This window comes from Zootoca vivipara, chromosome 13 (assembly GCF_963506605.1).
Source record: "Zootoca vivipara chromosome 13, rZooViv1.1, whole genome shotgun sequence".
Classification (NCBI taxonomy): Eukaryota; Metazoa; Chordata; class Lepidosauria; order Squamata; family Lacertidae; genus Zootoca; species Zootoca vivipara.
In genome coordinates this window covers 39,787,143-39,803,665 of record NC_083288.1, presented here as the reverse complement: position 1 = coordinate 39,803,665, position 16,523 = coordinate 39,787,143, and the positions used below count along the sequence as shown (strand labels likewise).

At 47.2% G+C, this 16,523-nt stretch overlaps 1 protein-coding gene across 7 annotated transcripts in view; it reads left to right on the top strand.

The window, feature by feature from the left end:
* Positions 1–261: 261 nt before the first annotated feature.
* LOC132593050 (uncharacterized) overlaps positions 262–16,523 on the top strand; it is a 194,476-nt gene continuing 178,214 nt past the window's right edge. For 2 of the 7 annotated variants that reach the window (XM_060281738.1, XM_060281744.1), the window contains exons 1-5: positions 268–329; positions 2,815–2,881; positions 4,634–4,926; positions 5,035–5,097; positions 6,679–6,783. In XM_060281738.1, the coding sequence (XP_060137721.1) occupies positions 4,653–4,926; positions 5,035–5,097; positions 6,679–6,783 (442 nt within the window). In that variant the 5' untranslated portion in view covers positions 268–329; positions 2,815–2,881; positions 4,634–4,652. Of the gene's footprint in view, positions 330–2,814; positions 2,882–4,633; positions 4,927–5,034; positions 5,098–6,678; positions 6,784–6,856; positions 6,955–10,741; positions 11,357–16,523 lie in introns of all 7 variants that reach the window. The other 5 variants (XM_060281741.1, XM_060281736.1, XM_060281739.1 and 2 more) reach the window with 5 other exon arrangements.

The following is a 16,523-nucleotide window of genomic DNA, read 5'->3' as shown; positions in this document are numbered from 1 at the left end:
GCTGGGTAGACTTAAGACGGCCCTGTTCCTGTCACCTCCTCAGCCCCTCCTGCGTGCTCAGGGAGCCAGCAAACCGGCAACAGACGCAGGGGGAAAACACGCCTCTCAGCTGACTTCTCCACCGCCTGTTCAGCGCGCAAATTGCTGTACCGTACCATACTGACGCAATAAAAATAAGACATCCCACCGAAAATAAGCCACCCTGTGTTTTTTTAAGGAAAAAAAGTTATAAGACGGTGTCTTAAAAAAGGGGAAACACGGTATAGGAGAAGCACAGCTGTTTACTAGGAGGTGAGAAGTCTTTCTGCTGCTCCTACAGAGAAAAGAAGGTAGGTTCTATTGCTTTCTACCTGATATGCAAAGCATACAGATCTTGTGTGGATGCTTAGAGTTTGTGTACATTTCACAAACTCTTCCTTATTAAATGGAATTTCCCATTGTGATAGATCCTGCCCTACATTTGGGGTGATATTAGTATCCACTGTGTGTCCAAATAGGTGGTCCCTTTAGTAGCATATCTATCTATCATCTATCTATCTATCTATCTATCTATCTATCTATCTATCTTGTGGGGAACAACACAAAAGAGAATATATATATATATATATATATATATATATATATATATATATATATATACCGTGTTTCCCCTTTTTTAATTCGTAGTCAAAAAGTAAGCCATGGCAGGGTTTTCCTATAAGTAATAGAAGTAAGACGTACCCCGAAAGTAAGCCGCCATTGCTCCTGCCCAGGGGCGTCCTTCCCATTGGGCTGAATGGCACGGTGCAGCCCGGCGCCCGCCCAGCAGGGGCGCATCGAGGAGGCATGCACACTGAGCCGCCCACGTGTCGGCGGAGCTGCCTCCGTCGAGCGGTGGCGCCCCCCCCCACTTAGCCAGGCCAGCTGCCCGATGCCGTGCTCTCCTGGGGTGCAGATCGCTGTGCCTCTGGCAAAGCAGTCTTGAAGGCAGGGAGGGCCGCCGTGGGGATGTAGCCGGGATGGTGCCGCTGCCCGCTGGGTTCACAATGGGGCGGGACAGAGCAGAGAGGTGCCTTTCTCTCTGCACACTGTTGCGAATGAGACGCAGCCCAGGCGGGGAGAGAGAAGCCGCGCTTACTCTGACAGCCTCCACGAAGGGAGAGAGGGACGTTAACCGGTCGAAAGGGATATGGCGTGGCTTTCTCTTTCTGGGATGCCTTTCCCTTTCTTCCGTCCTGATGTGGGCAGGCCCCTTTTGCAGGCGCCGTTAGCGGATCGGTGCCTGGAGCTTGCGGAAGGAAACCTCCGCGCGAGAGTCCTGCAGAGGCAGCGATCCTCCAGGCACCGATCCTGGGGTGGGTGACTGCTCCTGGGGAAGTCGGTGCCTCAGGGCGTGAAGTAGGGAGACAAAGCAAACTTCGCCACTGTGCCGGAGGTGGGGGAAGAGAGACACCTTTCTCCCGTCAGCGCGGCTCGCCTCGAGTGTGCGAAAGCTGCCGGCTCCGCTGCCGGCTCCGCTGCCACCGTCCCCAAAAGCCCCTGTTTGCCTTTGTAATTTGTCTCAAGCCTCGTGCACTGACGAGGCGTGGAAGCCCTGCGTGGGAGCAGGCAGGACCCTGCCCACCTCTCCCCTGCCCAACTCTCCAGATTTCTCCTTTTGTTCCTTTTCACTTTCCCCTCTTTGCCTCTCCTCCTCTTTACGGTTCACTTGTTTTCCTCATCCCCCTTTCCCCTTCGGACACATCTTTTTCAGCCTTCGTTAGTTTGTTCCCCACTTTCCCCGCCTACCAAATTCTATTTTCCTCTCCTCTCTTTTCCACATCCTTCCTTTCCTTCCTTCCTTCCTTCCCATCTTTCTTCCTCTCCCTCGTTCTTATTCTTTCTTTCCCTCTCCTTCCTTCCTTCTTTCTCCCTTTCTGTCTTCTCTCCCTCTTTCTTTTTCTTTCCTTCTTTATTCCCTTCCTTCTTTCCTACTCTTCTTTCTCTCCCCTCTTTCCTTCCTCTCTCCCTCCCACTCCCTCTTTCCTTCCTTCCTTCCCTCCCTCCCTCTCTCCTCAGAAACATAGGGTGCTGCTTTATACTTCTGGCCCTTAAACCCTGGAACCAGGAGAGCAGCTCCAGTGAGTCAACCTCAGCCCAGTTCCAGATCTATGCATCTGTCATCCAGAGCGCAACACACAACCATCTCCTTGAAGTATCAGAAGTCCCTTTGGTGAAGGGTGGTGGCTCACTGGCAGAACATCTGTCCTGCATGCAGAAGGATCCCACATCTTCAGGTAGCTCTGCGAAGGTCCTGCATGAAACCCTAGCGAGCCTCCATCACCAAGTGCAGTCAATCCTCAGCAAGATGGATCAGAGTTATTATCTGGTATGATGCCACGTTCCTGAGTCCTTCTTACAGCGCCACCCTCTCTCCTGCTCAGTTGCCTTCCACAGTGCTGGGTAGACTTAAGACGGCCCTGTTCCTGTCACCTCCTCAGCCCCTCCTGCGTGCTCAGGGAGCCAGCAAACCGGCAACAGACGCAGGGGGAAAACACGCCTCTCAGCTGACTTCTCCACCGCCTGTTCAGCGCGCAAATTGCTGTACCGTACCATACTGACGCAATAAAAATAAGACATCCCACCGAAAATAAGCCACCCTGTGTTTTTTTAAGGAAAAAAAGTTATAAGACGGTGTCTTAAAAAAGGGGAAACACGGTATATATATAGGAGATTGCTTGCATTGTGTTCTTACTATTTGAAAACCTATACAGGGCAATGAAAAATTGGTAGGCATAATAAGTATGGTTGCCAACTGATCTTTAAAAAATGCTGTGTTCTGTGTCTTTTATTGAGGTTTTTGCTGCGCAGGAAGAGGCAGAGAAGCATTTCACAGCACAGAGTGAATCACCACTTCCTACAGGTAGGTAGCCGTGTTGGTCTGACGTAGTCGAAACAATAAATAAAAAATAAACAAGTAAATAAAATTCCTTCCAGTAGAACCTTAGAGACCAACTAAGTTTGTCATGGGTTTATCATACCTGTGACAAACTTAGTTGGTCTCAAAGGTGATACTGGAAGGATTTTTTAAATTTTTTGTTTCTCCACTTCCTGTTAGCTGCAGATCCTCAGAAATTATTGAAAAGCATTAAAAACACCCAATCCTGCCCCTCTAGCATAAGCATGTGCCTCCAGTTGAACAACTTTTGGGGGGCAATCTCCCCAAACAAGCTCAACAACTTTTGGGGACCCCCCCCCAAAAAAAATCCTGGCTACTCCCAGAGTGGCTCAGATTGGCTGGCTGTCAGTACACTACCTGGGATGCTCCTCTGCTGGTGGGGGGGGGGGTCAGCGATGAGACATGCAGGCACCCTGGTGGAGAAAACCAGCATGGGCCGTTGCAGCAGCCCTGTGTGGCCCCTACCCAGTGTGAGCAGCTCAGAATGAAAAAAGGCAGAGAGGGTGGGCATGAGTTGCAGGAGGAGGGAAAAAGGAGGGAGGGAGGGAGGAGGGTAGAAGGCAGAAGGGAAAGCAGTGAATGGGAGCAGGAAGCCAGCGGGTGGGCAGTTCAGGTACTCATCCAGGACCGAGCAGGGCCGCGGTCAGCAGTCCCGGACTACAGGGACAGGTCCAGTGGGAACAATGTCCAGTGGCGAGGCAGCAGGGTCAGTAAACAGTCCGTGGATCTAGCCGGGTAGCCAAAGCTCAGGAACATGCCGGGGGGGGGGGGGAATCCATGAGGCACAGTCAAAGTCCAGTCCAAGTTCCAGGAGTCCTACATGGGTTCAGTGTGGCAAGGAGCAAGGCAGGAAGCAGGGCAAGGTCCAGGTCAGGAGCAGGGATGTGGCCACAGGCAGGTAGAGGTTAGCAACTGCGTTGCTCATGCAACTTGGGGCTGGGCTGGCTGGCCTTTATCTGCCCCGAGGCATAGGGCGGCCCCGATCCTCCAGTGACTCGCCTCTCCTGGAGGCAAGCACTCCTCCTGCAGGAACTTAGTTCCCTTTGCCTCTCTGCCCTGAGCCTCTGCAGCTCAGGAAAGGCGGGTGGGTTACCGGACCCAGGGGTAGCCTCAGCTTCCTCTGATGGGGCTGAGAATGGGACAACTGCAGGCAATGGGTCCTCCAGCACATCTGGGACCAGAGCAGACTCAGCTGATCCCTGCACCTGAGGATCCAGCACAGGTGAGGGCCCTTCAAGCTCCTGCCCTAGTCCTGGCTCAGCTGGATCTGGAGGTGGGGAATCCTGTGCAGGCTGAGATCCCTCAGGTTCAGCATCTGAGTCTGAATCCCAGGCCATCACACAGGCAGATAGATGGAGGAGGGGAGGCAGGCAGAACAGAACACACCTGACCCCAGTGGCCGTGGAGGAAGTCACTGGCAGAGAGTGAAAGGCAACAAAAAGAGAACATTTCTGGTCCATGGTCTTTTCTAGCTTCGGAGGCGCCAATACAGCCCCTTGCCAAGGGCTCAAAAATGTCTGGCAGAGGAGGGGAGGGGGTTTGTGGTGCAAGTGCTAAAAATCAAATTGCACAAATTAAATTTGCTGGTTAGCAACTGAATCCCACCCTAAAATAGCACGTCTGGAACCACCCACAGTTTGCAGCTGAAGTAGAAAAACAAAAATTCAATTTGGTATAAGACAACATTATTCTCTAAATAAAATGTTTCTTTCACAGACTGCTGCTTTCAGAGATTATGTCCAGCTACGAAATTATACGGAAAGGGAGAAAGCAATTAATTGATATACTTCAGAATAACATAGACTGTGTTTTAGATGAGTTACGCTCAGAGATTGTCATCACAAAAGAAGAATATGAGGGCCTGGAGAAATACGAAGACTCAAAGAAAAAAAGTAGAGAATTGCTCATTCTGATACAAGCAAAAGGAGAAGCCGCCTGTTGCCAGTTCCTGGAATGCTTAGAAGTCGCATGTCCTGGTTCAAATCATGCCCTGCATGTTCAAAAACACGGTGAGTCTCACCATTCTTCCCAAACCTTAAAAACGTTTAGATATATCTTCCTTCTTCCTTGTCATCACAACAGCCGTATGAATTAAGAAACCACTTATCACTTTACAGATGAGACTCGAAATCCGCTCCAGAGTTTTGGCCACTCAGTGCTGATGTCAGAATCCCATCCAGGTGAGTTTGCAAATTGGCAGCAGAGGCTGGAGCTATTGGTTTGTTTTTGCCTTTTAAAAATCTATTTCTTTGAGGCAGGGCCAGGAAAATATTTTTCTGCCTAGGCTTGCCAGACTCAATATAGAGGACAGGACTTATGTGCCTTTAATTGCCCTGCTCTCTTTTGAGTCTGGAAACCTTAAAGAGAAACCAGCAGACCCTTTGCTTGGAAATTAAACAAAGGGTCTGCTGGTTTCTCTTTAAGGTTTCCAGACTCAAAAGAGAGCAGGGCAATTAAAGGCACAGAAGTCATGTCCTCTATTGAGTCTGGCAACCCTATTTCTGCCTGAGGGCTGCATTCCTTTCTGGGCAACCTTCCCTGCTGGTGGTGGGTGGGGCCAAAGGCAAACGTGGGTGGAGCAACAAATGCATTTTTTAAAAAAAGAAAAGAAAAAAAGACTAGTTTCCTAGTTCTGCTGGATCTCTCAGCGGCCTTTGACACCATTGACCATAACATCCTTCTGGACCGTCTAGAGGAGCTGGGAGCTGGGGGCACCGTCATACAGTGGTTCCGCTCCTTCCTCCTGGGCCGTGTTCAGAAAGTGGTGTTGGGGGATGAGTGTTCAGACCCCTGGGCACTCACTTGTGGGGTGCCTCAGGGTTCTGTTCTCTCCCCCATGCTTTTTAATATCTATATGAAGCCGCTGGGAGAGATCATCAAGGGGTTTGGGCTGGGTGTTCATCAGTATGCAGATGACACCCAGCTCTACCTCTCTTTTAAATCAGAGCCAGTTAAGGCAGTGAAGGTCCTATGTGAATGCCTGGAGGCAGTTGGAGGATGCATGGTGGCTAACAGATTGAGGTTGAATCCTGACAAGACAGAAGTAGCTACTGTTTTGGGGGACAGGGTGTGGGGGACTCCCTGGTTCTGAATGGGGTAACTGTGCCCCTGAAGGACCAGGTGTGCAGCCTGGGAGTCATTTTGGACTCACAGCTGTCCATGGAGGCACAGGTTAATTCTGTGTCCAGGGTGGCAGTCTACCAGCTCCATCTGGTACGCAGGCTGAGACCCTACCTGTCCGCAGACTGTCTCGCCAGAGTGGTGTATGCTCTGGTTATCTCCCGCTTGGACTACTGCAATGCGCTCTATGTGGGGCTACCTTTGAAATTGACCTGGAAACTGCAATTAATCCAGAATGCGGCAGCTAGACTGGTGACTGGGAGTGGCTGCCGGGATCACATAACACCAGTCCTGAGAGATCTACACTGGCTCCCAGTATGTTTCCAAGCACAATTCAAAGTGTTGGCACTGACCTTTAAAGCCCTAAACGGCCTCGGTCCTGTATACCTGAAGGAGCATCTCCACCCCCATCGTTCAGCCCGGACACTGAGATCCAGCGCCGAGGGCCTTCTGGCGGTTCCCTCATTGCAAGAAGTGAGGTTGCAGGGAAACAGACAGAGGGCTTTCTCGGCAGTGGCACCCACCCTGTGGAACACCCTTCCATCAGGTGTTAAGGAAATAAGCAGTTATCCTATTTTTAAAAGACATCTGAAGGCAGCCCTGTTTAGGGAAGTTTTTAATAACCACTTATCACTTTACAGATGAGACTCAAAATCCGCTCCAGATTTCTGGCCACTCGGTGAATTATATTTACTTCTACACTCAACCACCTTTAAACAAACATGCCCTGCAAGTTCAAAAAAATGGTGAGTCTCACTATTCTTCCCAAACCTTAAAAGTGTTTAGATATAACTTCCTTCTTCCTTGTTATCACAACAGCCATATGAATTAAGAAACCACTTAGCACTTTACAGATGAGACTCGAAATCCACTCCAGAGTTTTGGCCACTCAGTGCTGATGTCAGAATCCCATCCAGGTGAGTTTGCAACTTGGCAGCAGAGGCTGGAGCTATTGGTTTGTTTTTGCCTTTCAAAACCTATTTCTTTGAGGCAGGGCCAGGAAAATAATTTTCTGCCTGAGGGCGGCATTTCTTTCTGGGCAACCTTCCCTGCTGGTAGTGGGTGGAGCCAAAGGCAAACGTGGGTGGAGCAACCAATGCATTTTTTGTGCAAAGACTAGTTTCTACACATTACCTTCATGTCATGCGGGGCCTCCGAGGGATGTGGCATTCAGAGGACTGAAAAGGAAAGTTCTTCCTAGACTGCCAAAGGGGAGGAGCTTGTAGAATGTGCTGCGCATGACCTCCCACTTACCATTCACCTGATGTCCCCAATGGCAGAACACACTGAGGCCAGTAGCAGCTTGGTGAAGACTGCCATCCTCAGCCATTTGGTGGATAGCCTGAGAGAGAGTGCTGGGGAGCAGTTGGTGGCCTGGGTGCATGTTGATACCAATGACATGGGGAATGTAGTTGTGAGGTCCTGGAAGCCGCAAGAGCAGACATGAGCAGCAGTGAGCAGCTGGTGCTCATAGTTCACCTCGTCCCTGGAAGGGAGTGCAGTTTCTGTGAGTAGGTGTAACCCTCCTTCCCCAGGCTGGCCCTGTTATGAGACAGGGTGAGGCAGGTACCTCAGGTGTCATGGGCTGGAGGTGCAGAGTGACAACAAGGGCCTGAAGGGAGAGAACTTTCTGGGCCCCCCAGCCTGCCCTACACCCACCCAGGTGACGTTGGCCCCATGTACCATAAAGGACACTGTCCTGCCACCAGTGGGAATGTCAGATTCAACAGTCAGTCCAGTCAGGATACAGGGTGTGTGGCACTATCTTGCCCTTTTCCTCAGGCAGCAAAGTATCTTGGACCTGCGCTGCTTCTTCCCCCTTGGGGGATCATTGCAAAGCACTGTGTGCACACTGGCAGTGGCTCTCTGTTCTGCTCACCTCGATTCTGCAAAGCAAACCTGCTCACAAGTGTTTGGCCAGCAGAGGCGGCATTTGAAGTGGAGAGCCTGGCCTTTGGCCGCAGAGAGCTCCTCATCATCATCACAGTGGAAAGGGAATGCAGGGTGTGTTGGAGAGAGAGTTTTGGAAGAGAGCTCTTACACTCTAATAGCAGAATTAAGTAGAATTAAAACTGCATTATATTTACTTCTACTGTCAACCACCTTTAAACAAACATTCCCCCGCAAAAAAATAGGCTACAATAAATCACATACACTTAGCCATCCGACGGGCGCCCAGGGAGGCGGAGGTGGCAGAGGCTATGCATCGCCAGCCTCCGGGGCAGGGAGGCAGGTTGGGAGAGGCCCAGGTTGCCCAGGCAGCATGCTCACAGGCAGGCGAGGAGGCCTGGAGCCATAGCTGCCAAGTTTTCCCTTTTCTCGCGAGGAAGCCTATTCAGCATAAGGGAAAATCCCTTTTAAAAAGGGATAACTTGGCAGCTATGCCTGGAGCGGGAGACAGGGCACACGGGGTCCAGGGCACACGGGGTACCTCTCTCCTCTGCAATCACCTCCTGGCCCTGGGAGGGTCGGGTCCAGGACCCTGGTAGGCCGCATCTGGTCCGCGGGCCTTAGTTTGGGGATGCCTGTCCTGTATGATGATCTCTGTCAAGAGATAGGGGAAATGTGTTCTTGTAACTTCTTCTCAAACTTTCAATACCATCTACCATAGTATCTTTCCGGAGCGGCTGTCCAAGCTAGGAGTGGGTGGCACTGCTTTGCGGTGATGCTTAGGGGGTGCTCTTCAGCTCCACGAAAGCATCAATGTGGAATTCCTCAGGGTTCAATTTTTATCTCCTTTGCTGTTTAACATCTACATGAAACCACTGAGTAGGACCATCCTGAAACAGTTCAGGACCACAAAGCCTCTCCCCATAGAAAGCAACCGAGTTCCTGCAATCACCATCTTCTTGAGCAGGCATCCCCAAACTTCGGCCCTCCAGATGTTTTGGACTACAGTTCCCACCATCCCTGACCACTGGTGCTGTTAGATAGGGATCATGGGAGTTGTAGGCCAAAACATCTGGAGGGCCGCAGTTTGGGGATGCCTGTTCTTGAGCCTCCTCCATGAGAGGTCTGGAGGGAGGCAAAATGAGAACGGGCCTTTTCTGCTATGGCTCCCCACTTGTGGAATGCTCTCCCTAGGAAGGCTTGCCTGGTGCCTTTGTTACATATCTTTAGGCTCCGGGCAAAAGCATTTTCCTTCTCTCAGGCTTTTTGCTAATTAAACAATCCATGGCCTTTTAAACAGGAGGGGGATTTGTTTGTTTGTTATGGTATAAGATGACCCCCTAATTTTCAAGTTAAAATATAGAGTTTGGTATATACTCACCGTATAAGATGACCCCTCTCCCACCGCACACCAAATTAAAATTAAACATCAGATTTGATTTCAATATGGTTATTTTAATTCAAATGCTTATGACATGCAGGTACCAGTACTTAGCAGGAAAACTGTCACTTATAAACATAAGCCACTGCCAGCAATAGACTCACGGTACAAGCGAAACCTTGTAAAAGTATTGGGGCACTAGGACCCAGAGAAGCCGTGTTCGCTGTGACTGAAGAACCAGCCACCAGTACTATTGCTCTCTGGTACTGAGCAAGCCTAAATCAAATTAAACAAGCACTGAATAACGCAAATAAGCAAAATGGAAATAGAGAGAAAATATGCAAGCTCGAAAGAGCCTGCATAAACTCCCCAGCGCCACGTGCAGTGCCTCCGCACAGCAAAAGAGGGCAAGCTGCTCAAATGAACTTGAGGAAACAGAGGGCTTAAAAAAGGAACGAACAGAGCAAAGCCAGCTGATCCCGGCACTGCCTAGGAGCAATGAGAGCAATGAGGGGAAGAGAGCAATTGAGCAGTCAATATAAAGTCACAATAAAGATAAACACTTGCCCCAACAACCTTGGCAAAAGATGGGGGGGGGGGGTTTAGAACAAACACCCCTGGTGGAAACATTGAATCACACTGGGTGCAGTTTAGCTTTTGATTTTCAGATGCTTTTGATTTTGCTTCAACACAGGGTGGATTTGATTTAAATCGATTTAAATCACTAGTCAGTAAGACTTTGATTTAAATATATATTTTTACAAAAAAGACTCATTCTTGCTAGTATAATCTTAATATTTACAACCAGATGAAGGTTTCATTTTTCGAATAATAAATTTTCAGAGTTTTTACCGTTATATCAAAAATTACTGATTTGGTTATACTATTACAAATACATGGGCAGATAATTATGAAATTATTTTGAGGTTAACTCTTTATATTTTGTTAACTTTGCTGTACTTTATTGGAAGGAGAAAAATAATCATTTCTTTAATAACAATTTAAACAATTTATATAACTAAAACAATAACATTACAGTATAGCATATGTATCCATGTTTGTTAACTGATGTGGTTAAACAATTTTTTAAAAAAAATATTAGACTGAGTTTTAGCACACATGAAAAACTTAAAAACAAATCCTTATTTCCTGATGAATAGCCTTTGGACTATAATGCAACTTTAATAGGAAACTATCTTTAGAATTTTTTTTCCTCCAAAAGCATTTTGTTTTAAAAATCAAATTTAAATAAAAATTTTTTTAAAAAAAATCATTGATTTTTATCCACCCTGCTTCAACAGAAGTCATTCGGCATCACCTGCAGTTAATTGTAAAAAGAAGGAAATTGAATTTGTAATGACAAAGTTTTGAGCTTCCCCCCCAATCTGACCTTTTTGTTTTGTTATTGTTTGCTTTTCATCTGATGCTTTCAGATCACTTGAATCTCAGGAAAGACCTTCATGTCCCAGACTCTGTTGAATTTTCAGGGGAAAGAAGTGGATCCAATAGCATGGATCTGGCTAGATCTGGAAACCAGGATGCTCCCCGGTCCCGAGAGGGCGTAGGAGAGGTTGAGAGTCTACGTTCTCCTGTATCCTCAGAGGCAGGAAGTGGATCTCAGAGCCCAGATGATGCTATTATGCTTCCATGGGGTGCAAGCAGCACTGAGGACCCAGATGATGCCAGTCTCCTGCTCTCCAGCAAAGAGAGAGAAGTCAAGACTCCAGATTCCCTGGATGTAGCGGAGAACCCCAGTGATGCTGCCATGGGCGCAGAGAACGGAGGTAGAGATGAGGATCTAGAGAGCTGTGCATCTCCGCGGGTAGGAAGTGGGGCTGAGAGCCTAAGTGCCCCTCTGTCTTCTAGCAAAGGAAGTGGAGCCAGCGATGGGAACTGTGGCAAATCTGAAGGTATAGAAAGTGGAGTGCAAATTCCTGCCATCTCTGCATCAAAGGGAGAAGAAGAGGGAGCCCAACAACTGGATTCCTCCAAGAAAAAAAGGACGAGCGGGTCTCCCACAAGAAGGGAAAGATTTGAGAACTCAAAAGGTAGTTTGTATCAACAATAAAGGGAACTCTGGATGGGATGAGTTGTTGCTCAGTAGGCCAAAGCCCCAGTTGTAATAAATTGATGACTTACCATACATAGCAAAAGTGAATTTTTAGGAAAGTCACTTAAAAACAACTGGGTATCTAAATCTGACTCCAGTGCAGCATATATTTGGTGTGCAGCTTCCGTTTCCTTGCTGTAAACCACTTTAGTACTGCATGGTGTTTTGGGCACAGAAATCTGGGGAGTAACAAATATATACTTATTAGCCAAATATATACTTCTTAGAAGCAGAATAATTATATATACATGGATGTTTAATCTGCTACATGTCTACTGGCTGCAGAATCTTGGCTCAATGCGAAAACCTGGTATGAGTTTTCTTTTTTCTTTGATACTACTCAGGTATAGATAAACTGTATTTTGGCTCATAAGCCTTGTGCAGATGATCGGGAAGTCCCTGATTTCTGTGCGTTCATAAAAAAAACCCAGAAAATATGTATACATAGTGCCGATTCTTGTTATCTAGGCACTTAACAGTTTGTATGTGCATGAATATAAGGTTGGGGCCAAAAAAAGAATGTCTTGGTTAATGTATCAGGGAGGGAGACAGAAGGGAACAACTCATTCCAAAGTGAATTCAGGATCCGGGGGGGGGGGGGGCTAGGCTCACAACAACCCTGTCAAGTAGGTTAGGTTGATGGGTTCGTTGTTGTTGTTGTTTAGTCGTTCAGTCGTGTCCGACTCTTCGTGACCCCATGGACCAGAGCACGCCAGGCACTCCTGTTTTCCACTGCCTCCCGCAGTTTGGTCAGAATCATGTTCGTAGCTTCGAGAACACTGTCCAACCATCTCGTCCTCTGTCGTCCCCTTCTCCTTGTGCCCTCCATCTTCCCCAACATCAGGGTCTTTTCCAGGGAGTCTTCTCTTCTCATGAGGTGGCCAAAGTATTGGAGCCTCAGCTTCACGATCTGTCCTTCCAGTGAGCCGTCAGGGCTGATTTCCTTCATGATGGATAGGTTTGATCTTCTTGCAATCCATGGGACTCTCAGGAGTCTCCTCCAGCACCATAATTCAAAAGCATCAAATCTTTGGTGATCAGCCTTCTTTATGGTCCAACTCTCACTTCCACTGGGAAAGCTCTCACTTTCCACTTGTCACTGGGAAAACCATAGCTTTAACTATACGGACCTTTGTCGGCAAGGTGATGTCTCTGCTTTTTAAGATGCTGTCTAAGTTTGTCATTGCTTTTCTCCCAAGAAGCAGGCGTCTTTTAATTGCGTGACTGCTGTCACCATCTGCAGTGATCATGGAACCCGATCTTTAACCCCAGGTAGTCATTCTTCCCCTAATGAAGTTAACTATAGCTGTGTACATGGCAGCAAACATTCTCAATATATGACTAGATTTGGACCAGAGATCTTAGGATTTCTCCTATATTAGGGGTTCCCAAACACTGGTCAGTGGATCGATCAGCACTGGTTCACAACCTTCATTTAGGTGGTCCATGGCATGTCCACATGAAATATTCATATTTATTTATAATAATGTTTAATTTATGGTTGTTTTTTGTAAACTGCTGTGACTTCCCCAGGGAGTTATGCTTCTAGAGTGTTATAGGTATATATATTATTTTTCATTGGATTTATATACCGCCCTTCATCATAACATTCCAGGGCACTTCACAAAATAAAATACAGGATAAAACCAAGTAAACAAGTAAAACAGAACAGCAAAACAGTAACACTCCCCTTCCCACAAACACATTTGAAAGGCTGTAGAATATTCATCAGCCAAAAGCCTGATTAATATAAATATTTTAAATAAAAGAGACAGTATGGCATATGGGTCAGAGTCATAAATAAAATAAATAAAGGAAACAAAAGAAACAATAAAATTTTATTTTCACTGGGGATGAGGGTGGGGGGTTAAAAACCATTTTGACTCCTGCTAAGGTTGGGAGAAAATGGCTGCCCGCTGCAGTGAGGACCCAACATAAGAAAGCAATGCCTTAGTGCCTTCTTCCCATGTGTCAGTTTTCATTTCTTAGTACATATAGTATTGATCTGATGGGTAGAGATCTTTCCTATTCTGATTAGTTCAGGAGTGTTCTAGAAGGTTTTTTTCTACGTGGGAAAGGTTTCTGATGTTTTGGTTATTTCTGCTGGGAAGCTGTGTACTCAGCGCAAAAACAATACTATATCGTGATAAATCCCTGAAACGAGATATTGATAAAGTGAATGATATTAAAACTAAACTAAAAATTGTTCAAAAAAACAAAATTAGCTTAAATCTCCCAAATATTTAGGGGCTGAGGTTTTCTTATCAAAAACTAGACAGGAACTGTAGACTCTGAAAAGAACTGAAAGCTACACCGCAGTCTGGGGCAAAATCCCCCAAAATAAGACTCAAGTTTTGTTTAAACTAAAGGTTAGCTAATCCTATGAGACAGTTCAAATAATGAATATCATAGCTATTTGAAAAAGGTTAGGTAAAAGGCTGTAAAAGCTCTCCTAGTTGTGATGTTATAATGCTATTGCTAAGACTGCTGAAGGGTGTTTCTGATTGCCGGCTTATATACTGAGAAGCTGTGTACAGCTGGATTATGTTAGGATTTCATAGTAGATTCTGTTCCACCTTAAACAGGAACAGGCTTGGAAGAGGATGTTGACTGTGTCACATGATGTATATTTCCGTTTGTTGTACTATTGTAATGTCAGTTGCTTTCGCTTTGCTGATGGAGACAGGCACATTTGGTCTTGCTTCCGAGATGCTTTAGAATAAACGCTTGTATATATGCAAGAACTTCTCTGACTTTTCTCTGATGCTGCTGATGCTGCCAAACCACGCTAACGCTGGAGATGAGCTCTGCAGATAACGTGTCCAGACTCCAAGGAGCCTGGATCGTGTTACAGCTGGCTACCGCAGGAGAGAAGACACCCGGCAGAGGCTTACCAGGGGGCTTGGTGGCCCAGGTCTTCTGCGGTTATGCCAACAAAGGGTTCCGGGCCCAGTAATGGAATGGCTAATCGCCTAGAAGGTCGCAGAACTGGCTGGTGTTCTGACCCAGGCAGTAGAAAGGCAGCAGCGTTTTCCGAATGCAGCTACAGGATGCTGGTAACGTCGGACAAAGAGGAGAGAAGGTATGTAAAAGCTGGAGCTTTTACAAGCATGCCGCAGCAGGCACGCAAGCAAGAGACTTTGATCTGCGCAGCCTGAAGTTTTATGGCGGGCAGTAAAACTTTCACAGTGATTAATGACTGTGAGGACAGTGGACAGTGAGGAGCTGCAGCATTTTCCCGGTTAGTAAGAGAGAAGGGAAAATGGAGTTTTTGCACAGCTCTGCCTCTGAACAGATAATTTTCCTTCAAGGAGAAAATTATCAGAAATGGGCAAAGTGTACACAGAAGAGGCTGCAGGATGCAGGAGTGTGGTACACAATTGCCGCCAAGAGGGGGAGGGATAATTCCCCAGACCAATTCCCCAGCTGGAAGTCAGATGATTCTTTTGCGAGAGGAATGATTATCCTAAGTTTGTGTCCGGGACCATTGATTTACGTCGGTGCATGCAATTCGGCTTGCGAGATGTGGGAATCGTTGAAGCTAGCTCTTGGAGGGGGAGGAAGCTGTGATGGCGATTCCCCAAATGATTGCTGGAGTGCTGGGGCACCCGGTTGCAAACCACAGGAAGAGCTGGCTGTGATGTCAGACCTGGTGGGGGTGCAGTCTCCAGTGAATGCAAGAGCTGAGGGCGCCACTTGGGAATTGCAGCAGGAGCTGGCTGTCATGTCAGACCTGGAACAAGTGGCTGCACAGAGTGCTTCAATGGAAATGGCTGAGGGCGCCAGTTGCAAATCTCAGCGAGAGATGGCATCATCATCCCACACAGCCGTGCAGTCCCGTGGGAACCAAGGTCAGTCTTCAAAGTCTTTCCAGAAGCCGAGACGTAAACACAAGCCTGCAGGTGCAGCTTTGTCGCGAAGGAGGGGCAAGGAGATGCCCACAAAAGTGAAGCTTGTAGACAAGGCCCAGCCGAAGGGGGGAGAATTGCAGCCCACAACAGTGTCACAAGGCAAGGAGAAGGGGGGCGGCCAGGAGCAGAAGCCCACACAGCAGCAAAACGGGACTTTGCTGGCTCGAAAAGTTCAACGCAAGTTTGTTGTCAGTTCCACAGTTCAGAAGCACATTTGCAGTGACAGAAGTTTGTTTGCTTGCTTTTCTTCACAGGATGGTTTCGTGAAGTCTAGTGAAGGACTTTTAAGTGTGCAAGGAACTGGACATGTTTACTTAGGAGGACTGAACTTGACACTATGTGATGTTTTGTATGTGCAAGATGCACAAAATAATTTGCTTTCCATTTCACAGATGTCTGAAGAAGGGTATGGAATTTCTTTTGAAAATGGAAGCTGTCTCATCAAGAAAGGCGATGAGGAATTTCTGAATGCTCCAAGAGTTGATAATCAATATGTGTTTACTTTTGATTATGTTGATTAAAATGTGGTTGATATGCCTGAAGTTGCCTGTGATGCTAACACTAATCAGCTTCTTCTTACAGGTGGTTTTGATCACACCAATGGTCACCTGGGTTTGCAGGAGGTGTCCAAGGAGGAGAATAGAGAGGGTTTAAAGGTTCAACCCTGTGATTCTTTTGCAGAATGCAATAATGTAATTGCTGATGATGGGAAGCTGTCTAGCAGACAGACTTCCACACCCTGTGAAGTGATTCATATTGATCTAGCTGATCAAATGACACTTTCAGTGGATGAGGTTGCAAATGACCAAGATGGTCAACTGACTCCCTCAGAGAGTGAGGAAAGGTACACCAGGAGTGATGATGGTGCCAATCCCATTGGAGTGAAATGCTCCGGTCCCAGTGAAGGTGAATTCACTTCTCAGGAGCTAGATGCTTTCCTGGATGAGAAGTGAATTCAAAAGGATCTCTCACGTCCCAAAAGTTCTTGGGAGGGTGGTTTGTGTGAGGGAGCTGGGAATTCTGGAGAATTAATGCAGCAGGGACTTACACCCTTGTTGCACAGTGCCAATCCAGAGAACGTGCAAATGGGAGGTATTTCCATGGTTCACCCAGATGGTGATGTCAATCCCAAGGGGGTGGTAAAGGAGGAATTTTCCCTGGTTCACCTAGGTGGTGCTACCAATCCCAAGTGGG